The sequence below is a fragment of the Anomaloglossus baeobatrachus genome, chromosome 11 (genome assembly GCF_048569485.1).
Source record: "Anomaloglossus baeobatrachus isolate aAnoBae1 chromosome 11, aAnoBae1.hap1, whole genome shotgun sequence".
In the NCBI taxonomy this organism is placed as follows: Eukaryota; Metazoa; Chordata; class Amphibia; order Anura; family Aromobatidae; genus Anomaloglossus; species Anomaloglossus baeobatrachus.
In genome coordinates this window covers 185,973,478-186,001,104 of record NC_134363.1, presented here as the reverse complement: position 1 = coordinate 186,001,104, position 27,627 = coordinate 185,973,478, and the positions used below count along the sequence as shown (strand labels likewise).

The window sequence follows — 27,627 nt, the reverse complement described above, 5'->3', positions numbered from 1 at the left end:
AGTAAAAGCGTCAGAGAATCGCCATGGAAACTCGTGGCTCCTCCCACCGCTCTGAACGTGGAGGTAAAATACACAGCGCTTATTTCCGAGTCTGATTTTCGTGTTATCGCTGGGTCGCGGGAATGGCCCGGATCTGGAGAATCCGCCGTCCGGTCACACAGCGCACAATGAGCGGCGTAACCACAGGAAATAATGGCGGATGAGGGGTTTTCAGCAGCTTGGATTTTTTTCCTGGTTTTCCACTGCATTATACAATGAAATGAAACCTGTCCTGCAAAATCCAGCAGGAGCCGTGTGCGCAGCCCCGGAATGTAACCATGCACCGACTCCGGGGGAAGCACGCCCCTGCCCCTCATTATTACTGTTTACAGGGAAACCTGGCCTCGTTGCCCATAGCAACCAATCACAGCGCAGCTTTCATTTCATATTCGGCTCTTGATAAATGAAAGCTGCGCTGTGATTGGCTCCTGCTGCCGTATATTGCGGGTGAGGCGCTCCGCCACCGCCGCGGTATTTATAGCCTGTGGCTCAGCTCGTCTTATTGACAATCACAGCTGGAGGCCAGAAAAAGCCTTTCAACCAATCAATGTGGCGCTTTCACCTGAACGGCCAATCACAGTCTCCCCTTAGCTTCGAGGGGGCGGGAGTGATGTATCCAATGAGCGGCGGCTGTGAGCGGTCCGCTTGGAGTTGCCATGGTGATCCGGAAGTGGCGGTTGTCGGCGGCGGAGCGGAGAGATGAGGCGGGAGCAGCGCCGGAGGCTGGGCGGCCTGTGCCTGCTGCTGCTGCTGGCCGTGCTGCTGCTCAGGTAACCTGCCGGGGGTCGCAGTGCTGGGGGTCCCGGGGGGCGACAACTCTCATCGCCTGCTGTGACTGCACGAGACTGGAGCAGTGTCACCGCCCCCTATACAGAGACAAGCAGCATTAACCCCTCCCTGACCAGTGTGGTGTCACCGCCCCTATACAGAGACAAGCAGCATTAACCCCTCCCTGACCAGTGTGGTGTCACCGCCCCCTATACAGAGACAAGCAGCATTAACCCCTCCCTGACCAGTGTGGTGTCACCGCCCCCTATACAGAGACAAGCAGCATTAACCCCTCCCTGACCAGTGTGGTGTCACCGCCCCTATACAGAGACAAGCAGCATTAACCCCTCCCTGACCAGTGCGGTGTCACCGCCCCTATACAGAGACAAGCAGCATTAACCCCTCCCTGACCAGTGTGGTGTCACCGCCCCCTATACAGAGACAAGCAGCATTAACCCCTCCCTGACCAGTGTGGTGTCACCGCCCCCTATACAGAGACAAGCAGCATTAACCCCTCCCTGACCAGTGTGGTGTCACCGCCCCCTATACAGAGACAAGCAGCATTAACCCCTCCCTGACCAGTGTGGTGTCACCGCCCCCTATACAGAGACAAGCAGCATTAACCCCTCCCTGACCAGTGTGGTGTCACCGCCCCCTATACAGAGACAAGCAGCATTAACCCCTCCCTGACCAGTGTGGTGTCACCGCCCCTATACAGAGACAAGCAGCATTAACCCCTCCCTGACCAGTGTGGTGTCACCGCCCCCTATACAGAGACAAGTAGCATTAACCCCTCCCTGACCAGTGTGGTGTCACCGCCCCCTATACAGAGACAAGCAGCATTAACCCCTCCCTGACCAGTGTGGTGTCACCGCCCCTATACAGGGACACACAGCATTAACCCCTCCCTGACCAGTGTGGTGTCACCGCCCCCTATACAGAGACAAGCAGCATTAACCCCTCCCTGACCAGTGTGGTGTCACCGCCCCCTATACAGGGACGAACAGCATTAACCCCTCCCTGACCAGTGTGGTGTCACCGCCCCCTATACAGAGACAAGCAGCATTAACCCCTCCCTGACCAGTGTGGTGTCACCGCCCCCTATACAGAGACAAGCAGCATTAACCCCTCCCTGACCAGTGTGGTGTCACCGCCCCCTATACAGAGACAAGCAGCATTAACCCCTCCCTGACCAGTGTGGTGTCACCGCCCCCTATACAGGGACAAGCAGCATTAACCCCTCCCTGACCAGTGTGGTGTCACCGCCCCCTATACAGAGACAAGCAGCATTAACCCCTCCCTGACCAGTGTGGTGTCACCGCCCCCTATACAGAGACAAGCAGCATTAACCCCTCCCTGACCAGTGTGGTGTCACCGCCCCTATACAGAGACAAGCAGCATTAACCCCTCCCTGACCAGTGTGGTGTCACCGCCCCCTATACAGAGACAAGTAGCATTAACCCCTCCCTGACCAGTGTGGTGTCACCGCCCCCTATACAGAGACAAGCAGCATTAACCCCTCCCTGACCAGTGTGGTGTCACCGCCCCTATACAGGGACACACAGCATTAACCCCTCCCTGACCAGTGTGGTGTCACCGCCCCCTATACAGAGACAAGCAGCATTAACCCCTCCCTGACCAGTGTGGTGTCACCGCCCCCTATACAGGGACGAACAGCATTAACCCCTCCCTGACCAGTGTGGTGTCACCGCCCCCTATACAGAGACAAGCAGCATTAACCCCTCCCTGACCAGTGTGGTGTCACCGCCCCCTATACAGAGACAAGCAGCATTAACCCCTCCCTGACCAGTGTGGTGTCACCGCCCCCTATACAGAGACAAGCAGCATTAACCCCTCCCTGACCAGTGTGGTGTCACCGCCCCCTATACAGGGACAAGCAGCATTAACCCCTCCCTGACCAGTGTGGTGTCACCGCCCCCTATACAGAGACAAGCAGCATTAACCCCTCCCTGACCAGTGTGGTGTCACCGCCCCCTATACAGAGACAAGCAGCATTAACCCCTCCCTGACCAGTGTGGTGTCACCGCCCCTATACAGAGACAAGCAGCATTAACCCCTCCCTGACCAGTGTGGTGTCACCGCCCCCTATACAGAGACAAGTAGCATTAACCCCTCCCTGACCAGTGTGGTGTCACCGCCCCCTATACAGAGACAAGCAGCATTAACCCCTCCCTGACCAGTGTGGTGTCACCGCCCCTATACAGGGACACACAGCATTAACCCCTCCCTGACCAGTGTGGTGTCACCGCCCCCTATACAGAGACAAGCAGCATTAACCCCTCCCTGACCAGTGTGGTGTCACCGCCCCCTATACAGGGACGAACAGCATTAACCCCTCCCTGACCAGTGTGGTGTCACCGCCCCCTATACAGAGACAAGCAGCATTAACCCCTCCCTGACCAGTGTGGTGTCACCGCCCCCTATACAGAGACAAGCAGCATTAACCCCTCCCTGACCAGTGTGGTGTCACCGCCCCCTATACAGGGACAAACAGCATTAACCCCTCCCTGACCAGTGTGGTGTCACCGCCCCTATACAGGGACACACAGCATTAACCCCTCCCTGACCAGTGTGGTGTCACCGCCCCCTATACGGGGACAAGCAGCATTAACCCCTCCCTGCCCAGTGTGGTGTCACCGCCCCCTATACAGGGACGTGCAGGACAAACAGCATTAACCCCTCCCTGACCAGTGTGGTGTCACCGCCCCCTATACAGGGACGTGCAGGACACACAGCATTAACCCCTCCCTGACCAGTGCGGTGTCACCGCCCCCTATACAGAGACGTGCAGGACAAACACAGCATTAACCCCTCCCTGACCAGTGTGGTGTCACCGCCCCCTATACAGGGACAAACAGCATTAACCCCTCCCTGACCAGTGTGGTGTCACCGCCCCCTATACAGGGACAAGCAGCATTAACCCCTCCCTGACCAGTGTGGTGTCACCGCCCCCTATACAGAGACAAGCAGCATTAACCCCTCCCTGACCAGTGTGGTGTCACCGCCCCTATACAGGGACACACAGCATTAACCCCTCCCTGACCAGTGTGGTGTCACCGCCCCCTATACAGGGACGTGCAGGACAAACAGCATTAACCCCTCCCTGACCAGTGTGGTGTCACCGCCCCCTATACAGGGACAAACAGCATTAACCCCTCCCTGACCAGTGTGGTGTCACCGCCCCCTATACAGGGACAAACAGCATTAACCCCTCCCTGCCCAGTGTGGTGTCACCGCCCCCTATACAGGGACGTGCAGGACAAACAGCATTAACCCCTCCCTGACCAGTGTGGTGTCACCGCCCCCTATACAGGGACGTGCAGGACACACAGCATTAACCCCTCCCTGACCAGTGCGGTGTCACCGCCCCCTATACAGAGACGTGCAGGACAAACACAGCATTAACCCCTCCCTGACCAGTGCGGTGTCCCCCCCCCCGATCCATCACTTTTTACTTGTTTTCTGTCCCTGTCTGAGGCTCATTCTTCCCTCCCCCCGATCTGGCTCCATGCACCCCCCCCCCCAACCAGCTCCACGTACCCCCCAATCTGCTCCCCGAGCCGCACAAGCCAGCCACACTTACCCCCAGCCCCAAAAGCAGCTCCACGCACCAGCCACCCTGAACCAGCTCCACACGCACCCCCCCCCCCCAAATTGGCTCCACACGCACCCCCCCCCCCCTCCAAATTGGCTCCACACTCACCCCCCCCCCCCCCTCCAAATTGGCTCCACACACACACTTCCCCTCCTCCCCCAAACAGGCTCTGTTTACTTCCTAAGTTCATACACTGCATCTTTTGATGCATCTTTGGTGCGTTTTTGACATCACAAAGCTACACCTATATCATTCATTTCCTTCCTCCAGCAAAGTCTATGAGATTTCTATGTTGCTGTCCACACTGGGCACCTTTTCTTGGCTGCATTTTTGAAGATGCAGCCTGTCGATTATTTCTGCGTTTTTGCAGCGTTTTGGAGCCTTCCATTCAATAGATTCGACTTAGCAAAAACGCATTGCATTTTTGAGTTTTTAGTGCATTTTCGATGCACTGGCAAAAAGATGCCGCGTGTGAACATAGCCTAGACCAGTTCTGCGCCCCCCCTCCCCTGGACCAGTTCTGCACCCCCCATCTGGCTCTGTGCTCCCGGCTCCGTGTGCCACCCAACAGGCTACAAGACTGATCCAACCATTTAAGGGAGGCTCCAACTCGCAACCTCTCACCACTTACAAGGGCCGCAGTTAGTATCTGACTCTTTATTCACGTCTGACATTTCTCCCCATCACTCATGTTTTGTAGGGAAGATGCCGCTCACTTAGGGGGGCTCCGCAGTCATCTAGGGGTCTAATGTAATCAGAGATCCCCAAACCACCAACCAAGGATTTGGTTAATTCCCCCACAATTTAAGCTGCTAGAACTGGTCTGGGGGATGTCATGTGACCTCTGAGCCGGCGGCAGTCGTCATGTGACCTCTGAGCCGGCGGCAGTCGTCATGTGACCTCTGAGCCGGCGGTCGTGAATAGCTCTTTGGGACTGACAGCAAGTAGAGATCTTGAAATCAGGACTTGACAACCTCTGCCCTTGTTCCGGGATGAGCCGTTACCCATCTGTGCTATTGTCCTGTGTAACCCCTCATGGTGGGAGTCTGATTTGAGGAAGATTGGTGGAATACATCCATTTATGTGCTGCACTGGGCCCTTGTATGGGGGAGGGGCGGCCTGTCTATGACGCCTCCTGTCGCCCCCATTCTTGCTGCCTCCGGTCCTCTATTTCTACAGGCAGCGCTGCTCCTGGGACGCTCGGCTCCTTGTAATAACCAAAGTGTCATCTAAAACGATGCAAATGTGTCAGGGGGAATTTGCATCTGGCCGATGGCTCAATACAGATTCTTATAGTGGCCTTTAAGAAGGATCTCTAGGATCACAGCCCCAGAGACACCCGGAGCCATCATCACCCACACTCCCCGCACCCATCACACAGCCCATAGTGACCCGGAGCCATCATCACCCACACTCCCCGCACCCATCACACAGCCCATAGTGACCCGCAGCCATCATCACCCACACCACCCGCACCTATCACACAGCCCATAGTGACCCGGAGCCATCATCACCCGTACTCCCTGCACCCATCACACAGCCCATAGTGACCCGGAGCCATCATCACCCACACTCCCCGCACCCATCACACAGCCCATAGTGACCCGGAGCCATCATCACCCACACTCCCCGCACCCGTCACACAGCCCATAGTGACCCGGAGCCATCATCACCCGTACCCCCCACACCCATCACACAGCCCATAGTGACCCGGAGCCATCATCACCCGTACTCCCTGCACCCATCACACAGCCCATAGTGACCCGGAGCCATCATCACCCACACTCCCTGCACCCATCACACAGCCCATAGTGACCCGGAGCCATCATCACCCACACTCCCCGCACCCGTCACACAGGCCCCTAGTGACCCGGAGCCATCATCACCCATACCCCCCGCACCCGTCACACAGCCCATAGTGACCCGGAGCCATCATCACCCACACCCCCCGCACCTATCACACAGCCCATAGTGACCCGGAGCCATCATCACCCACACTCCCCGCACCCATCACACAGCCCATAGTGACCCGGAGCCATCATCACCCATACTCCCTGCACCCATCACACAGCCCATAGTGACCCGGAGCCATCATCACCCACACTCCCCGCACCCATCACACAGCCCATAGTGACCCGGAGCCATCATCACCCACACCCCCCGCACCTATCACACAGCCCATAGTGACCCGGAGCCATCATCACCCATACTCCCTGCACCCATCACACAGCCCATAGTGACCCGGAGCCATCATCACCCATACTCCCTGCACCCATCACACAGCCCATAGTGACCCGGAGCCATCATCACCCACACTCCCCGCACCCATCACACAGCCCATAGTGACCCGGAGCCATCATCACCCACACCCCCCGCACCTATCACACAGCCCATAGTGACCCGGAGCCATCATCACCCACACTCCCCGCACCCATCACACAGCCCATAGTGACCCGGAGCCATCATCACCCATACTCCCTGCACCCATCACACAGCCCATAGTGACCCGGAGCCATCATCACCCACACTCCCCGCACCCATCACACAGCCCATAGTGACCCGGAGCCATCATCACCCATACTCCCTGCACCCATCACACAGCCCATAGTGACCCGGAGCCATCATCACCCACACTCCCCGCACCCATCACACAGCCCATAGTGACCCGGAGCCATCATCACCCACACCCCCCGCACCTATCACACAGCCCATAGTGACCCGGAGCCATCATCACCCACACTCCCCGCACCCATCACACAGCCCATAGTGACCCGGAGCCATCATCACCCATACTCCCTGCACCCATCACACAGCCCATAGTGACCCGGAGCCATCATCACCCACACTCCCCGCACCCATCACACAGCCCATAGTGACCCGGAGCCATCATCACCCATACTCCCTGCACCCATCACACAGCCCATAGTGACCCGGAGCCATCATCACCCACACTCCCCGCACCCATCACACAGCCCATAGTGACCCGGAGCCATCATCACCCGTACTCCCCGCACCCATCACACAGCCCATAGTGACCCGGAGCCATCATCACCCACACTCCCCGCACCTATCACACAGCCCATAGTGACCCGGAGCCATCATCACCCACACTCCCCGCACCCATCACACAGCCCATAGTGACCCGGAGCCATCATCACCCACACTCCCCGCACCCATCACACAGCCCATACTGACCCGGAGCCATCATCACCCACACTCCCCGCACCCGTCACACAGCCCATACTGACCCGGAGCCATCATCACCCACACTCCCCGGAGCCATCATCACCCACACTCCCCGCACCCGTCACACAGCCCATAGTGACCCGAAGCCATCATCACCCACACTCCCTGCACCCGTCACACAGCCCATAGTGACCCGGAGCCATCATCACCCACACCCATCACACAGCCCATAGTGACCCGAAGCCATCATCACCCACACTCCCCGCACCCGTCACACAGCCCATAGTGACCCGGAGCCATCATCACCCACACCCCCCGCACCCATCACACAGCCCATAGTGACCCGGAGCCATCATCACCCACACTCCCCGCACCCATCACACAGCGCATAGTGACCCGGAGCCATCATCACCCGTACTCCCCGCACCCATCACACAGCCCATACTGACCCGGAGCCATCATCACCCACACTCCCCGCACCCGTCACACAGCCCATACTGACCCGGAGCCATCATCACCCACACTCCCCGGAGCCATCATCAACCACACTCCCCGCACCCGTCACACAGCCCATAGTGACCCGAAGCCATCATCACCCACACTCCCCGCACCCGTCACACAGCCCCTAGTGACCCGGAGCCATCATCACCCGTACTCCCTGCACCCGTCACACAGCCCATACTGACCCGGAGCCATCATCACCCACACTCCCCGCACCCGTCACACAGCCCCTAGTGACCCGGAGCCATCATCACCCGTACTCCCCGCACCCATCACACAGCCCATACTGACCCGGAGCCATCATCACCCACACTCCCCGCACCCGTCACACAGCCCATACTGACCCGGAGCCATCATCACCCACACTCCCCGGAGCCATCATCAACCACACTCCCCGCACCCGTCACACAGCCCATAGTGACCCGGAGCCATCATCACCCACACTCCCCGCACCCGTCACACAGCCCATAGTGACCCGGAGCCATCATCACCCACACCCATCACACAGCCCATAGTAACCCAGAGCCATCATCGCCCACACTCCCCGCACCCATCACACAGCCCATAGTGACCCGGAGCCATCATCACCCACACTCCCCGCACCCGTCACACAGCCCATAGTGACCCGGAGCCATCATCACCCACACCCATCACACAGCCCATAGTAACCCAGAGCCATCATCGCCCACACTCCCCGCACCTATCACACAGCCCATAGTGACCCGGAGCCATCATCGCCCACACTCCCTGCACCCATCACACAGCCCATAGTGACCCGGAGCCATCATCGCCCACACTCCCCGCACCCATCACACAGCCCATAGTGACCCGGAGCCATCATCGCCCACACTCCCCGCACCCATCACACAGCCCATACTGACCCGGAGCCATCATCACCCGTACTCCCCGCACCCGTCACACAGCCCATAGTGACCCGGAGCCATCATCGCCCACACTCCCCGCACCTATCACACAGCCCATAGTGACCCGGAGCCATCATCGCCCACACTCCCTGCACCCATCACACAGCCCATAGTGACCCGGAGCCATCATCACCCACACTCCCTGCACCCATCACACAGCCCATAGTGACCCGGAGCCATCATCACCCACACCCATCACACAGCCCATAGTAACCCAGAGCCATCATCGCCCACACTCCCCGCACCTATCACACAGCCCATAGTGACCCGGAGCCATCATCACCCACACTCCCTGCACCCATCACACAGCCCATAGTGACCCGGAGCCATCATCACCCGTACCCCCCGCACCCATCACACAGCCCATAGTGACCCGGAGCCATCATCACCCACACTCCCCGCACCCATCACACAGCCCATAGTGACCCGGAGCCATCATCACCCACACTCCCCGCACCCATCACACAGCCCATAGTGACCCGGAGCCATCATCACCCACACTCCCCGCACCCATCACACAGCCCATAGTGACCCGGAGCCATCATCACCCATACTCCCCGCACCCATCACACAGCCCATAGTGACCCGGAGCCATCATCGCCTACACTCCCTGCACCCGTCACACAGCCCATAGTGACGTGGAGCCATCATCATCCATCACACAGCCCATAGTGACCCGGAGCCATCATCGCCCGTACTCCCCGCACCAATCACACACCCCGAGGCTCCTGTTACCCAGGATGAGGCGTTTCTTCCATCTCCAGCTTTGTCTAGTCCCAGTAAGGGGGGGGTGGGGGATTCATTTTTAGGTGGGTTGGGGGGTTTGCAGGCAGATACATAGTAAAGGGCGAGTGCCCGATGGCCTCTGTGCTGCAGCTCATTACCCTCCCTCCATTATTTTCTGCAGCTTTTCCCGCTGTTGTGCAGCATTATTATCCTCGCGCTGTCGTATATGGACAATCGATCACTTCCCCTGGATTTTGCAAAACGCGACTTTTAGTACTAAAAAGTTGCAAAACAGATCAAAGACCAAAAAAAGAGCATTTTTGATTTTACCCAAAACCCATAAACACTTGGGCCATTTCGAAGAAGAATCAACAAAAACCACAAGAAAAAAAAAAAAGTAAATGCGGAGTCCGGGCCGTGAGCTGTAATGGGGGTTCATTTTGTCCTGAGGGGGTCGCACTTCATGTGGGATATTGGGGTTGGTCCCCTGGGGGCGGGCGCTGGGCACCTTCGTTGGGTTTGTGCCCCCCATGCTCCAGTCCCTTATTGTAGTATCTTCTCCAGGGGGCCGGCTCTGCTGCATCTTGTGAGGCAAATCCCGGGATATGAAGATGAATTATGACTCCAGTCATAATCCCTCATCACTCCCTGGCAGTGCCCCCTCCCTTCTTGTTCTCAGTGTTCCACTTACACCTCCATGGCCATGTCCTGTGATATGGAAATTAGGTGGTGTGGGAACAATGGACACAGGATGACTCCCTGCCGTCACCCTGTAGTAGGAGCTGCTAGCTAGTTAGCAAGGCTATGGAAATAGCCAGACAGAACGACTCCAGTAAAAAATGGTTCATATCTCGCAAGCCATATTTCCGATAAATATGGCAACCATAAAAATGGTGTCTCCGCATGCGGACGATGCCGGCACACCCTTTTTATGGGAGCAGGACATTGGGAAATGCCCCAGGCGTGATATCAGCCAATGGGGAACTGGCAGACAGGTCATGAGTCCCCTCGTTCTGTAGCTAAATTCATAACTGTCACAATGAGAGCATTGGCGTCCGCCTACGACGCTCCCAGGCAAAGTTATGGCCATATTCCATGTTGTGGATATTGTCCATAACTCAAGCCAGGGGTGGAGCAGTGCTCCCTGTGAGGTCACGAAGGTAGGAGGGGACCTGGACTTGCCCAGGTTGATAACCCTACTTCGGCCATTTTCCAGTGTTCTTTCGCTGGGGGCACGTGTAGGAAACATCTGTGGGAAGGATCCTAGAAACCTGGTCTACAGCGCCCCCCTGTGGCCAGACGCAACAAGGTAACTGCTGGAACTGTGTATGCCTGTTTGTAACCCATGCTTTGATTGTAACTGTACTCTGACATATGTATATTCTGTAGATTCCCTATTGTATATATTGTAGTTTCTAGTGTGCTTTAGGCTGATTAAATTATATAATTAATCTTGGGCTGTTCTGTTATCTCGATCTTGAATCCCACGTCTGTGTGTTCGGCTAATAGTTACCGTGAAGCGGTTGGTGGCAGCGAGTTTGTGCCAAGGATTATTGTGGGGAGGCCAGTGAGATTCGGGGAGATTTTATATATTCCGCCCGCGGAGGTCGGGGAAATATATACCCTACTCTCACCGGGGACCCTTCAATAATCGGCATAAGTAGTATAGCGGCCTCCTTGCTTATTGTCGGGCAATTCCATAATTGGCCTGACTATAAGAGGGGCGCTAGAGAGCGCGTCACGTGCTCTGTCTGTCGGTCGGGAGGTATAAAGGAGGGGTGACCCCCACTTGTTACCCCCCGATTGTGACGTACTGGTAGCCAGCGCGGGGGATTTCTGAGTGACCCCCCGGTGGTTTGTGACATATTGGTGGCATAGCGGTGGGATCGAGATAATAGTGTGTGTGAGTGTGAGACCCATACTCCCAGACACTAAAGACTGCCTGCAGCAGCTGTGGCTGCTGGGGTCTTCAGACTAGCTCAACACTAGAGTGTCAGAGTGCAGATACTGTAAGGTGTGTGGAGGCATCAGGTGTCAGTTCTGTGTCAGTGACCAAAAGTCTGCAAGAATGGCTGATGGCACCAGGAGCAGAGCTATGCAACTGGCCAATGCTAAAGCAGGAGCCGAAGAGAGGGAGGACGGTGCTGTGGACAGTAATGAGGAGGTTGTCCACGAGCCCTCCAGGAGCTCGACGCCAGAAAACCGTCCTGCAGAGGACAGCGCACAAGCTGGCAATTATGGACAAGATGAGGAGCAGCTCACCCAAGGGTCCTCAACGAGCCAGATGCCAGCCCTCCGCTCTGCAATGGACAGTGAATCACCAGGCTCCGCAGCGGGCCGCAGATCACCACGTGCCATTCCACCGAGCCTGGGAGGCTCGGATAGCCTTCTTCAAATGGCTATGGCCCTTCTCCAGGCTGGAGACCAGGAGGGCTACAAGGGACTCCTGGCAGAGCGCAGGGCAGAGCGGCAAGCAGCGCGTGAGGCTGAGGCTGCGGAGCGGCAGGCAGCGCGTGAAGAGCGCCAGGCAGAGCGTGACTACCAGCTGCAGCTAGCTCAGCTCCGGCCCTCATCAGCCACACGTGACCTTCAAGACACCAAACTTCCAAAGGTCCGTGTTGAGGACTTCCCAGTGCTGGAGAAGGATGGAGACTTGGACTCTTTCTTGACTGCTTTTGAACGGACTTGCTTGCAGCACCATCTGAACAAGGACCAGTGGGCCAAATACCTGACCCCCCGTTTAAGGGGTAAGGCCCTGGATATCCTTGGGGACTTGCCTGCTGAGGCAGATCAGGGCTACGACACCATCAAGCGGGCCCTGATCCAACGGTACAACCTCACCCCGGAGTCCTACCGCAAGAAGTTCCGGAGCCTACAGAAGGGACCAAAGGACTCCTGGGCTGACCACAGGCGGGCACTTGCCCGAGCTGCCGACCACTGGACCCAAGGCCTGCAGCTTTCCACCGGACCGGAGATCCTGGACTTGTTCATCACGGAGCAACTCTTGTGGAACTGCCCTGAGGATCTCCGCCAGTTCATCCGAGACCAGAAGCCAAAGGGGTCCACGGCTACAGCTGCCCTGGCCGATGACTACACCAACAATCGGGCTCCTGAAGCCAGGAGAGCAGCCACCAGCAGCACCTGGAGAGGGGGTAAGATGAATTCTGCGACTGCCCCACCTGCCCCTAGACTGCAGGGGGTGTCCCCCTCAACTCCCCTCTCCGGGCCCGTGGCGGAACCAAGACGGTGCCACCAGTGCAACCTACCTGGACACTTCAAGGCCATGTGCCCTCAGCGTCCCAAGGCCCCGGCTCCGTCCCCGTCCCAAGGGCCGCCCAAGGTGTATTGTGTGGGTGGGGGTGGTGGTAGGTCCCTGGACAGCTTCCAACCTGTCACCGTCGGCCGGTCTGTGACCATAGGACTGCGAGACAGCGCCTCGGAGGTGACTCTGGTGCGGCCTGAGATGGTGTCCCCCCAAGACTTGATCCCTGGAAAAACCCTCGCTGTCTCCGGGATTGGAGGCATTGACCCGGCGCTGCCTGTTGCTGACATTTATGTGGACTGGGGCGCAGGGCGAGGGGTGAGGGAGGTGGGGGTAACTGATCGGATCCCCGCAAACGTGCTACTTGGGACAGATTTGGGGCAGATAACCTCCCAGTTTGGGCCCCCCCCAAGGGCTGAACCTTCAGCCCGTACTGACATGACTCCTAACAATGTTAATGTGTTATCTATGAATGATGTAAGGGAGGAGGGAGTGAACTCTGATATTTCTGCTTGCATAGACACCATAGACACACACTCAGCTGCAGCTGTGACAGGGGAGGGGGTCAGAGAAAGGTGTGACAATGCCTCTACAAGTAACCAGCCTGTGAGCTGGGATCTGTTGCCCTCTGCAGGGATAAGCAGAGAGCAGGGGGCTGCAGGGGGAGGACCAGTGTGTGGGGTGGGGGCTACCACAGCAAATGTGGGGTCCCCAGAGATTTCACAGCGGGGTTCTGTTGCTGCAGGAGGGGAACAGGCAGGTGAGATTGGGGCCGGTCCAGGAGCGGAAGTGCTCCCAGGTAAGATCTCGGTGCATGGTTCCCCCACAACCGGGGTGTCAGGAAGCCAGGTAGGTCTGCCTGAACCGGCGACTTGGTCAGGAACGGAGGAGGAGCAGGCACGACCCACGGTCGCAGCGGCTGTGGCCGCTGTCACCCGCAGTGGGAGTGCTGGAAGCCAAGGGGCCTCCCGGAGGTCCGATAGCTCTTCCCCTTCTGACCAAGTGGCAGCCGAGTCAGGTGGAGGCCAGGACACAGGTCCCGGGGTACTGACTGAAGATGTGACAGTCTCGTCGATTCTGGCCACATCTAGTCAGGGGTTTCAGGCAGCGTTAGAAGCTGACGACAGCCTGAAAGCTCTTAAGGAGCAGGCGGCACAGCCTCCCTCGGACTCGGACCCGGAGCGAGTGGTCTGGGGCCAAGGACGGCTGTACCGGGCCACGGTCCAGCAGGGTTCACCGGAGGCGTGGCCCAGGGACCGACAGTTGGTGGTACCCTATCCGTTCCGGACGGAGTTGTTGCGGATCGCACATGAGATTCCGATGGCCGGACACCTAGGGATCGCTAAGACCAAGGCCAGGTTAAACCAGCATTTCTACTGGCCAAAAATGGGGGCCGATGTGGCTGCCTACTGCCGTTCGTGTGAAACCTGTCAGAGAGTGGGGAAGGCGGGGCCACGCCCCAAAGCCCCACTGGTATCTCTGCCCATCATCGATGAGCCTTTCAGGAGGGTGGCTGTGGATCTGGTCGGCCCGCTGGCCATCCCCAGCAGCTCCGGGAAACGCTTCATACTGACGGTAGTGGACTATGCCACCCGGTACCCAGAAGCAGTGGCCTTGTCGTCCATTCGGGCTGACAAGGTGGCCACCGCATTGCTGGAGATTTTCTCCCGAGTGGGTTTTCCCCAGGAAATGCTCACTGACCGGGGGACCCAATTCATGTCCCAGCTGATGGAGGCCCTCTGTAAGCAAGTCCAGGTGCGACATCTGGTGGCCAGCCCGTACCATCCACAGACTAATGGCCTGTGCGAGCGGTTCAATGGCACCTTAAAGCAGATGCTTAAGATGTTGGTCGACTCCCATGGGCGTGACTGGGAGCGGTATCTCCCACACCTGTTATTTGCTTACCGGGAGGTTCCACAGGCCTCAACAGGATTCTCACCGTTTGAGCTCCTGTACGGGCGACGTGTGCGGGGCCCCCTGGCTCTGGTGAAAGAGGCTTGGGAAGGGGATTTGGCCACCCCTGGAGTGTCGGTTATCGAGTATGTCATGCGCTTCCGGGACAAAATGCAGGCCTTGACGCAACTGGTACACGACAATATGGCTCAAGCCCAGGCCGATCAGAAGCGTTGGTACGACCAGAACGCTTGTGAGAGGACCTACCAAGTGGGTCAAAAGGTGTGGGTACTGGTCCCCGTACCACAGGACAAGCTTCAGGCAGCCTGGGAAGGCCCATACCTCGTGTACCAGCAGCTCAACCCTGTGACGTACCTGGTCACCCTGGACCCTGCCCGTGGAAGGCGGAAGCCCTTCCATGTGAACATGATGAAGGCACATCATGAGCGGGAGGCATGTGCGCTCCCCGTGTGCAACCTGCCCGAGGAGGGAGAAGCGGAAACCCTCTTGGATATGCTAGCCCAGGTTAGGGCAGGCGGATCCATTGAGGATGTGGAGGTTGGCCACCAGCTCTTGGAGGACCAACGGTCCCAGCTGTGGGCCACCCTCCTCCCCTTCCGGGGGTTGTTTACCAACCAGCCCGGAAGGACTGACTTGGCTGTCCATCACGTGGACACTGGGGATCATCCCCCGATCCGGCGTTCAGCATATCGGGTCTCCCTGGAGGTGCCGCAACACATGCGCCAGGAGATTGACGAGATGCTGAAGCTGGGGGTGATCCAGGCATCCAACAGCGCTTGGGCCTCGCCTGTAGTCCTCGTCCCTAAGAAGGACCGAACCACTCGGTTCTGCGTGGACTACAGGGGGCTCAATGCTGTCACGGTCGCCGATGCGTACCCAATGCCACGCATCGATGACCTGCTCGATCAGTTGGCCGGGGCTCAGTACCTGACCATCATGGACCTGAGCCGGGGATATTGGCAGATCCCCCTGACTCGCAAGGCCAGGGAACGCTCTGCCTTTATTACCCCATTTGGACTATACGAGTCCACGGTGATGCCATTCGGGATGAGGAATGCCCCTGCCACTTTCCAGCGGATGGTCAACACCCTGCTCAAGGGACTTGAAGGGTACGCGGCCGCGTACCTGGATGACATTGCCGTCTTCAGTCCCACCTGGGAGGACCACCTAGAGCATCTAGCACAGGTGCTCAGGCGGATCCACCGGGCAGGTTTGACCATCAAGCCGGGAAAGTGTCAGCTGGCCATGAGCGAGGTCCAGTACCTCGGTCACCGGGTAGGCGGGAGAACACTGAAGCCCGAGCCTGAGAAAGTGGAGGCCATCGCATCCTGGCCCACCCCCAGGACCAAGAAGCAGGTGATGTCCTTCTTAGGGACCGCCGGGTACTATAGGAGGTTTGTTCCACGCTATAGTAGCCTGGCAAAGCCCTTGACGGACCTCACCAAGAAGAAGCTGCCCTCTGCAGTCGATTGGACAATGGACTGCGAGACAGCCTTCCAGGCCCTAAAGGACGCCCTCTCCAGCCCGCCCGTGCTACAGGCAGCCGACTTCACGCGGCCGTTTGTAGTACAGACCGACGCCAGTGACTTCGGCCTCGGTGCGGTGCTCAGCCAGGTGGACTCTGCGAGCCAAGAGCACCCAGTCTTGTACCTGAGCAGGAAGCTGTTACCAAGGGAAGTGGCCTATTCCACGATGGAGAAGGAGTGCCTGGCCATAGTGTGGGCCCTGCAGCGTCTGCAACCCTATCTATACGGGCGCCACTTCATCGTGGAGACGGACCACAATCCCCTCAGCTGGTTGCACACCGTCTCTGGGACGAATGGGCGATTGTTGCGATGGAGCCTTGCGCTCCAGCAATACAACTTCACCATTCGCCACAAAAGGGGCCGTGACCACGGTAACGCAGACGGGCTGTCCTGACAAGGAGAGGTCGCGGACGGGCGCACGGGGGAACACCGGAGTGTGCTGCCCCCTAGCGCCCTCAAAAGGGGGGAGGTGTGAGGCAAATCCCGGGATATGAAGATGAATTATGACTTCCAGTCATAATCGCTCATCACTCCCTGGCAGTGCCCCCCTCCCTTCTTGTCCTCAATGTCCAGCATCTGTGAAGGTGTCACATCCCATGGCCATCTCCTATGATATGGAAATTAGGTGATGTGGGAACAATGGACACAGGATGACTCCCTGCCGTGACCCTGTGGTAGGAGCTGCTATCTAATTAGCAAGCTTGGAAGTATCCAGACAGAACGACTCCAGTAAAAAATGGTTCATATCTCGCAAGCCATATTTCCGATAAATATGGCAACCATAAAAATGGTGTCTCCGCATGTGGACGATGCCGGCACCCCCTTTTTATGGGAACAGGACATTGGGAAATGCCCCAGGCGTGATATCAGCCAATGGGGAACTAGTAGACAAGTCATGAGTCCTCTCATTCTGTAGCTAAATTCATAACTGTCACAATGAGAGCATTGGCGTCCGCCTACGACGCTCCCAGGCCAAGTTATGGCCATATTCCATGTTGTGGATTTTGTCCATAACTCCAGCCAGGGGTGGAGCAGTGCTCCCTGTGAGGTCACTAAGGTAGGAGGGGACCTGGATCTGCCCAGGTTGATAACCCTACTTCGGCCATTTTCCAGTGTTCTTTCGCTGGGGGTCACGTGTAGGAAACATCTGTGGGAGTTCCTGGAAACCTGGTCTACAGCGCCCCCCTGTGGCCAGACGCACAAGGTAACTGCTGGAACTGTGTATGCCTGTTTGTAACCCATGCTTTGCTTGTAACTGTACTCTGACATATGTATATTCTGTAGATTCCCTATTGTATATATTGTAGTTTCTAGTGTGCTTTAGGCTGATTAAATTATATAATTAATCTTGGGCTGTTCTGTTATCTCGATCTTGAATCCCACGTCTGTGTGTTCGGCTAATAGTTACCGTGAAGCGGTTGGTGGCAGCGAGTTGTGCCAAGGATTATTGTGGGGAGGCCAGTGAGATCCGGGGAGGTTTTATATATTCCGCCCGCGGAGGTCGGGGGAATATATACCCTCCTCTCACCGGGGACCCTTCAATAATCGGCATAAGTAGTATAGCGGCCTCCTTGCTTATTGTCGGGCAATTCCATAATTGGCCTGACTATAAGAGGGGCGCTAGAGAGCGCGTCACGTGCTCTGTCTGTCGGTCGGGAGGTATAAAGGAGGGGTGACCCCCACTTGTTACCCCCCGATTGTGACGTACTGGTAGCCAGCGCGGGGGATTTCTGAGTGACCCCCCCGGTGGTTTGTGACAGGAGGGTCTTGTGGGGTGTTCCCGGTATACGGAGGCTTTTGCGGGGTGTTCCCGGTATACGGAGGGTCTTGCGGGGTGTTCCCGGTATACGGAGGGTCTTGCGGGGTGTTCCCGGTATACGGAGGGTCTTGCGGGGTGTTCCCGGTATACGGAGGGTCTTGCGGGGTGTTCCTGGTATACGGAGGGTCTTGTGGGGTGTTCCCGGTATACGGAGGGTCTTGTGGGTGTGTTCCCAGTATACGGGGGGTTTGTGGGGTGTTCCCGGTATACGGAGGGTCTTGTGGGGTGTTCCCGGTATACGGAGGGTCTTGTGGGGTGTTCCTGGTATACGGAGGGTCTTGTGGGTGTGTTCCCGGTATACGGAGGGTCTTGTGGGTGTGTTCCCAGTATACGGGGGGTTTGTGGGGTGTTCCCGGTATACGGAGGGTCTTGTGGGGTGTTCCCGGTATACGGAGGGTCTTGTGGGGTGTTCCCGGTATACGGAGGGTCTTGTGGGTGTGTTCCCGGTATACGGAGGGTCTTGTGAGGTGTTCCCGGTATACGGAGGGTCTTGTGGGGTGTTCCTGGTATACGGAGGGTCTTGTAGGGTGTTCCCGGTATATGGGGGGGTCTTGTGGGGTGTTCCCGGTATATGGGGGGGTCTTGTGGGGTGTTCCCGGTATATGGGGGGGTCTTGTGGGGTGTTCCCGGTATATGGGGGGGTCTTGTAGGGTGTTCCCGGTATATGGGGGGGTCTTGTGGGGTGTTCTCGGTATATGGGGGGGTCTTGTAGGGTGTTCCCGGTATATGGGGGGGTCTTGTGGGGTGTTCCTGGTATACGGAGGGTCTTGTAGGGTGTTCCCGGTATACGGAGGGTCTTTTGGGGTGTTCCCGGTATACGGAGGGTCTTGTGGGGTGTTCCCGGTATACGGAGGGTCTTGTGGGGTGTCCCCGGTATACGGGGGGTTTGTGGGACGGTGCGGTGTGTGCAGGGCGATGTAGTGAGATGTGTGAGGAGATGCTCTTATATATAGTTATAAAGTCATAAATAAAACATAACGATAAATGAACTACTACTCCCAGCGTGCTCATTCATCCACAGCAGACGCCAGCTCGGTCCATCCATAGTTACCTAACAGCGGCGGCCCCTTTAAGACGCGCCTCTGAGCCTGTCCAATCAGAATATTATACACCACAGAGCCCCGCTCTGCTCCGCGTGGACTTGTGGGAATTGTAGTTTCCCCGATTACCCGTACAATTGTGTATCCGTGCAGATAAACTACAAGTCCCGCGGTCCCCCGGCACGGCAGACTGGCCGGCTCGCAGACATGGCGGCCGGCTTCAGACTGGGGTCGCTGCTCTCTCGGTCTCTCAGGAATGTTCTCGGCGGGAGGCGCGCGGCTTCCGGTAGAGGGATCTCTTCAGTTGTAGATCGTAAGGACACGAAGGGTTAATATTCGGTGGGCGGAGCGCGCAGAGTAGTACACACGTGACTGAGGAAAGCTGTCATTCAACTACAGGGAAGGTCATGTGACGGCAGCTGAGGGGCAAGGGAGGTCATGTGACTAGAATGCATTAACCTGATTGGTTAGAATGGAAAAGCGCTCTCTTCAGGGCTGAGGTTGCCCATGGCAACTAATTATGTATCTATAATATTGTGACCAGGAGGCATGCTGGGAGTTGTAGTTCTGCAGATGTGATATTTCCTGTTTTGCAGCTTCTGTTGGGCTGAGTGAGGAGCAGAAGGAGTTTCAGAAAGTGGCCTTCGACTTTGCCTCCAAAGAGATGTCCCCAAACATGGCGCAGTGGGATGAGCAGGTGAGGCTGGAGCAGTCAGCGCCTGTGATACATGGGGCTGAGCTGCAGTACCGCACACCCCCTGAGCTCAGCGGCGGCGCTCGTCCTGCTCATGTGATCTCATCTCCTCCTCTGTGCACAGGAGATCTTCCCGGTGGAGACCATGCGGAGGGCGGCACAGCTCGGCTTTGGCGGGATCTACATCCGTCCGGACGTCGGAGGATCGGGCCTGTCCCGCCTGGACACCTCCATCATATTCGAGGCGCTGTCTACCGGCTGCGTCAGCACCACCGCGTACATGAGCATCCACAAGTGAGAGGCGCCCACCGCCCTGAAACCCATCATGCTGCGCCCTGCACCTACTGTGCAGTACCCACCATACTGCACCCACCGCCCTGTGCCCACCACCCTGCACCCACTGCCCTGTGCCCACCACCCTGCACCCACCGCCCTGTGCCCACCACCCTGCACCCACCAGGCTGCGCCCACCTCCCTGCACCCACTGTGCTGCACCCACCGCCCTGCACCCACCATGCTGCGCCCACCGCCCTGCACCCACCATGCTGCACCCACCATGCTGCGCCCACCTCCCTGCACCCACTGTGCTGCCCCCACCATACTGCACCCACCATGCTGTGCCCACCGCCCTGCATCCACTGCCCAGCATCCACCATGCTGTGCCCACAGCCCTGAAACCCACCGTGCCCTGGACCCACCATGCTGCACCCACCGCCCTGCAGCCACCATGCTGTGCCCACCGCCCTGTACCCACTGTGCTGCACCCACCGCCCTGCACCCACCATGCTGCGCCCACCGCCCTGCACCCACCATGCTGCACCCACCATGCTGCGCCCACCTCCCTGCACCCACTGTGCTGCCCCCACCATACTGCACCCACCATGCTGTGCCCACCGCCCTGCATCCACTGCCCAGCATCCACCATGCTGTGCCCACAGCCCTGAAACCCACCGTGCCCTGGACCCACCATGCTGCACCCACCGCCCTGCAGCCACCATGCTGTGCCCACCGCCCTGTACCCACTGTGCTGCACCCACCGCCCTGACCCACCATGCTGCGTCCACCGCCCTGCACTTACCATGCTGTGCCCACCACCCTGCACCCACTGTCCTGCACTTACCATGCTGTGCCCACCACCCTGCACCCACTGTGATGCGCCCACCGCCCTGCACTTACCATGCTGTGCCCACCACCCTGCACCCACCATGCTGCGCCCACAGCCCTGAAACCCACCGTGCTGCGCATTGGACCCACCATGCTGCGCCCACCGACGTGCATCCACTATACTGCACCCACCGCCTTGCATCCACCATGCTGTGCACACAGCCCTGAAACCCACCGCGCTGCGCTTTGCACCTATTGCGCTGTGCACCCACCATACTGCGCCCACCACCCTGAAACCTACCGAGCTGCGCCCTGCACCTACCGCGCTGCTTCTCTATACACGACCATGCTGTGCCCCCTGTACCTCCACAAGAGATCGCTCTGCAGCCTGCACCCACCGTGCTGCACCAAGCACAAGAAATCATGTAAAGCTGTAAATCCATTTCTAAATCATGTGTGGGCTTGGCTGATTAGTAATGTAGGGACTATGATAATCGCCTTTCTCCTGTGCCCGGTGGCGTGGCTCGCGCTCTTAGTCGCCCGGTCCCCTGCAGCTGCAGTGACTAGATCTGTGCTGCAGATAGGGGACATTTCTGTCGTCATTTTTACAACCAAAGTCAATGTCTTATTTGATATTTTGGTGAAGCTCCTCACCTCTGACGTCGGCTCTGGATACTTCTCTGTGGGTGTCTGATAACCCAGGATGTCCCCTGATCCGGCACCTGTCAGTCCTGATGATGATGCGGGGGCAGTGCCAGGTGTTAGAGGGGTCTGTTTTGGGTGATCTGTGACTGTCACATTGTGTTCCCCCCACAGTATGTGTGTTTGGATGATCGACACATTTGGGAATGATGAGCAGAGACACCGGCTGTGCCCCCCCCTCTGCAGTATGGAGAAGTTTGCATCTTACTGTCTGACAGAACCAGGTGAGGCCTGACTGCAATATATATATATATATATATATTATTTATTTTTATTTTTTTCTATATCCCCTCCTCGGGCGGTGGTGTTACTTACGCGCTCCCCTCTGGGCTCTTCTCCTCCAGGCAGTGGAAGTGACGCGGCTTCTTTGCTGACATCTGCAAAACGAGACGGCGATCACTACATCTTGAATGGCTCTAAGGTGCGGGGCGGGAGGCTGAGGTGCGCGCGGGGGCGGGAGGCTGAGGTGCGCGCAGGGGCGGGAGGCTGAGCCGCAGGAGGCTGAGGTGCGCGCGGGGGCGGGAGGCTGAGGTGCGCGCGGGGGCGGGAGGCTGAGGTGCGCGCGGGGGCGGGAGGCTGAGGTGCGCGCGGGGGCGGGAGGCTGAGGTGCGCGCGGGGGCGGGAGGCTGAGGTGCGCATGGGCAGGAGGCTGAGCCGCGCATTGGCAGGAGGCTGAGCCGCGCATTGGCAGGAGGCTGAGCCGCGCATTGGCAGGAGGCTGAGCCGCGCATTGGCAGGAGGCTGAGCCGCGCATGGGCAGGAGGCTGAGCCGCGCAGGGCAGGAGGCTGAGCCGCGGGAGGCTGAGGTGCGCGCGGGGGCGGGAGGCTGAGGTGGGGGCGGGAGGCTGAGGTGGGGGCGGGAGGCTGAGGTGGGGGCGGGAGGCTGAGGTGGGGGCGGGAGGCTGAGGTGCGCGCGGGGGGCGGGAGGCTGAGGTGCGCGCGGGGGCGGGAGGCTGAGCCGCGGGAGGCTGAGGTGCGCGCGGGGGCGGGAGGCTGAGGTGCGCGCGGGGGCGGGAGGCTGAGCCGCGCGGCGCTGTTTGCTGCACCGTCACTCGGTTGTCCTCGCTGGATTTTCCCTCTCAGCTAGTTCTTCTATGACATTTTCCCCTTACTATCCGCTCCACGTACCTCCGCTTGCTGGACACTTGTCGGGAGCAGGATGAGATTCTCCGGATTCGGCGGTGACTCTGGTCCGCACCTCCTCGCTGCAGCACCTCCTCTTCCCCATCCTCCTCTTCCTCTCTCCAGGCTTTTATCAGCGGTGGTGGAGACACAGACGTGTATGTAGTGATGTGCAGGACGGGGGGCAGCGGAGCTCGGGGCATCTCCTGCCTGGTGGTGGAGAAAGGGACCCCGGGGCTCAGCTTTGGAAAGAAAGAAAAAAAGGTGAGGAGTCAGATCACATCTGTGCAAAATCAGGGCTCAGGGCGGTCACCTGCGTGACATCACTGCACTCCCCTGTGACATCATCATCCAGTGCTGAGTGACAACCACTGAGCGCAGCTGTGACAGCGTTATCACCCAGCTTTCTACAAGTGTTTATGGAGTTAGGTCTGCCACTCAGGCTCTGTAGAAAGCTGGGTGATGAGCCCTGAGCGGCCCGGTCATTACTGTCTATATACCTGCATTGTGACGGGCGTATTTATGTAACCAGTGCTGATTTAAGGTTACTCAGGGTCTGTGGAAAGCTGGGGGTCTCTGCTCTTATATTCTCCTTTGCGACCCCCAATGATTTGTGTCTCAGGTCGGGTGGAACTCGCAGCCAACGAGAGCGGTGATATTTGAGGATTGTGCCGTCCCCGTAACAAACCGGCTCAGTGAGGAAGGCCAAGGATTCGGGATTGCAATGAAAGGACTGAATGGAGGGAGGATAAACATAGGTGAGAGGCTGCGGTCTGTGCGGGGGCGGCCGTGCGGGGGCCCCACCTCTCTGCTGAGCTGAATGACGACCTGTCAGCGGGGGGATGTCACAGAAAACAATATGGAGTCCTGAGGGGAGCAGCAGGAATAAAATCAGCGCAGATCTGTCCTATGCCTCTCGGGCCCCTCCTCTGTAATATCCCTCTCGGGCCTCCCCCCCCCCCCCTGTTCTATCCCTCCTGGGCTCCCCCTCTGTCCTATGCCTCTCGGGCCCCTCCTCTGTAATATCCCTCTCGGGCCTCCCCCCCCCCCCTGTTCTATCCCTCCCGGGCCCCCCTCTGTCCTATTCCTTCCGGACCACTCTTTGTCCTCTCTCTCCCTGTGCGGTCAGACACCTCCGTTACACAGTACACAGCAGGGGCACATATATAAGATTATCTCGGGACACATCCAATTGTGTAAATTATTATTATTCCAAAATCTAAGGATTAAAATCAACTTCATAATGACCTTTGTGGACCCCCCGTTGTTTGTGTTGCAGCCTCGTGCTCGCTGGGTGCGGCCCACGCCTCTGTGTTGCTCTCCCGCGATCACCTCGCTGTGCGGAGGCAGTTTGGGGAGCCGCTCGCTAATAATCAGGTAACGCTCCCGCCTTCTGCTGTCACTGCCGTAATCTCCATGTTGGGGTTCTTTGTGTCACCCTCGTTTCCCCTCAGTATCTGCAGTTCCGATTGGCGGAGATGGCGACACAGCTGGTTACTGCGCGGCTCATCGTGCGCCACGCAGCACAGGCTCTGCAGGACGAGCACAGAGATGCCGCCACGCTCTGCGCTATGGCCAAACTGTACGCCACCGACGAGTGCTTCAAGGTGAGCGACGGAAGAAACGGAAGAAAAAATACATCCAGAAATGTTCTACAGCTCAAACATGCGACAGACGCCAGAACGTCTATAATATCTGATTATTGTTTACCTGTTATGTCACAATTTGTGTTACCTCCTGTATTATACTCCAGAGCTGCACTCACTATTCTGCTGGTGCAGTCACTGTGTACATACATTACATTACTGATCCTGAGTTACCTCCTGTATTATACCCCAGAGCTGCACTCACTATTCTGCTGGTGGAGTCACTGTGTACATACATTACTGATCCTGAGTTACCTCCTGTATTATCCTCCAGAGCTGCACTCACTATTCTGCTGGTGCAGTCACTGTGTACATACATTACATTACTGATCCTGAGTTACCCCCTGTATTATACTCCAGAGCTGCACTCACTATTCTGCTGGTGCAGTCACTGTGTACATACATTACATTACTGATCCTGAGTTACCTCCTGTATTATACTCCAGAGCTGCACTCACTATTCTGCTGCTGCAGTCACTGTGTAGATACATTACATTACTGATCCTGAGTTACCTCCTGTATTATACTCCAGAGCTGCACTCACTATTCTGCTGCTGCAGTCACTGTGTAGATACATTACATTACTGATCCTGAGTTACCTCCTGTATTATACTTCAGAGCTGCACTCACTATTCTGCTGGTGCAGTCACTGTGCACATAAATTACATTACTGATCCTGAGTTACCTCCTGTATTATACTCCAGAGCTGCACTCACTATTCTGCTGGTGCAGTCACTGTGTACATACATTACATTACTGATCCTGAGTTACCTCCTGTATTATACTCCAGAGCTGCACTCGCTGTTCTGCTGGTTACATTACCGCTCTGTTCTCTCGGTAGGTGTGTAATCAGGCTCTGCAGATGCACGGAGGTTACGGATATCTGAAGGATTACGCGGTGCAGCAGTTTGTGCGGGATATCCGCGTTCATCAGATCCTGGAGGGTGAGTATTGCAGCTCTCCGGTGCCGCCCCCCGGAGGGAGGAGCTGCTCTATAGGCTCATGAGGAGGAGACAGTAATAAATGTTTTGTTCCCGATGCTAGGAACTAACGAGGTGATGAGGATGATCGTGGCCAGAAATATATTACAGGGATGATGACGGCCGAGCCTCCATCATCACATGAACTTTATGCCAATGTGGACATTACCGCAGGAGAGCAGCGCTCACTCAGCTCTGCTACATGCACCGTCCTGAGGAGCAGAAGATGGGACACGGCAGATTATTCACAGCTTCACTGATTTCTTTATTTTCTGGTGACTTAATTATATTCATATTTTATTTATGTGGTGACCACACATTTCACCTCCATGTATAATGTAATGTATGTACACAGCGACTGCAGCAGCAGAATAGTGAGTGCAGCTCTGGAGTATAATACAGGAGGTAACTCAGGATCAGTAATGTAATGTATGTACACAGTGACTGCACCAGCAGAATAGTGAGTGCAGCTCTGGAGTATAATACAGGAGGTAACTCAGGATCAGTAATGGAATGTATGTACACAGTGACTGCACCAGCAGAATAGTGAGTGCAGCTCTGGAGTATAATACAGGAGGTAACTCAGGATCAGTAATGGAATGTATGTACACAGTGACTGCACCAGCAGAATAGTGAGTGCAGCTCTGGAGTATAATACAGGAGGTAACTCAGGATCAGTAATGGAATGTATGTACACAGTGACTGCACCAGCAGAATAGTGAGTGCAGCTCTGGAGTATAATACAGGAGGTAACTCAGGATCAGTAATGGAATGTATGTACACAGTGACTGCACCAGCAGAATAGTGAGTGCAGCTCTGGAGTATAATACAGGAGGTAACTCAGGATTAGTAATGTAATGTATGTACACAGTGACTGCACCAGCAGAATAGTGAGTGCAGCTCTGGAGTATAATACAGGAGGTAACTCAGGATCAGTAATGTAATGTATGTACATTTGGAACGTGGACCTTTATTGTGGACATAGACCGGAGCTGTTGCAGGCCGTGGATGATGGAGTTGATATCACATTGTTCGGACCCATTGAGCCGTGTCCACATTATATTGTTATATCTGCAGCAGTCTAGATGACAGTATTGAGTGCCGGAGTGTGAAGTGTGGACATTTGGGGTCAGTGGATCCTCAGATTTACCGTACGATGCTGAGCACCGTCTCATCTCTCCTCTGCTTCACTCTGGTAAGGGGGCTTTACACGCTGCGATATCGTTAATGATTTATCGTCGGGGTCACGTCGTTAGTGACGCACATCCGGCGTCATTAATGATATCGCAGCGTGTGACCCTTATGTGCAACCTAAAACGATCGCAAAAGTGGCAAAAAGCGTTTGCCGCGGAGAGATTGTCCTAGAACAAAAAATCGTTTACCTCTCATTAGCGATGTTGTTCCTTGTTCCTGCGGCAGCACACATCGCTGTGTCTGACACCGACCGCAGGAGCGAGGAACATCACCTTACCTGCGTCCACCGGCAATGAGGAAGGAAGGAGGTGGGCGGGATGTTTACGTCCCGCTCATCTCCGCCCCTCCGCTTCTATTGGACGGCTGCCGTGTGACGCCGCACGACCCACCCCCTTAGAAAGGAGGCGGATCACCGGCCAGAGCGACGTCTCAGAGCAGGTAAGTCCGTGTGACGGGGGTAAGCGAGGTTGTGCGCGATGGGCAGCGATTTATTTGCCCGTGACGCAGAACCGACGGGGGCAGGTACGATCGCTAGCGATCTCTCAGCGTGTAAAGCCCGCCTTAGTTTTCCCGGATGATCTCTGTCTCTGGAAACCTTTGTCACTTGTTTTCCTGGCACATGTCGCATCAGAGCGGGCGCTGCCATCTGTTTACTGTTTAGAAAAGCTGGAAATATGGAGTCAATAAGATTATAGAAATAAAGAGGGAAACAGCGGAACTGAAATGAAAAATACAAAATTGGATTCTAATGACGAGTGAGGACCCGCGCGTGGTCGTGCCTGCTCATCACTAGCCATGACCCTGAAGTATAAAAGAGTGAAGACGCCTACAAGTGCATCTCAATAAATTACAATATCATCAAAAA

At 56.9% G+C, this 27,627-nt stretch overlaps 1 protein-coding gene across 2 annotated transcripts; it reads left to right on the top strand.

Annotated features, from left to right (window-relative positions):
- The first annotated feature begins 706 nt into the window (after window positions 1-706).
- LOC142257137 (isobutyryl-CoA dehydrogenase, mitochondrial-like) lies at window positions 707-27,627 on the top strand. 2 transcript variants are annotated; one of them, XM_075329246.1, is made up of 11 exons: window positions 707-809; window positions 19,917-20,017; window positions 20,139-20,308; window positions 21,935-22,044; window positions 22,165-22,241; window positions 23,069-23,206; window positions 23,565-23,700; window positions 24,222-24,319; window positions 24,397-24,549; window positions 25,430-25,532; window positions 25,633-27,627. In XM_075329246.1, the coding sequence occupies exons 2-11, from the start codon at window positions 19,985-19,987 to the stop codon at window positions 25,683-25,685; spliced, it is 1,071 nt and encodes a 356-aa protein (XP_075185361.1). In that variant the 5' UTR covers window positions 707-809; window positions 19,917-19,984; the 3' UTR covers window positions 25,686-27,627. The 2 variants fall into 2 exon arrangements, with proteins under 2 accessions (XP_075185361.1, XP_075185360.1); XM_075329245.1 differs by lacking the exon at window positions 707-809 and adding an exon at window positions 19,499-19,633.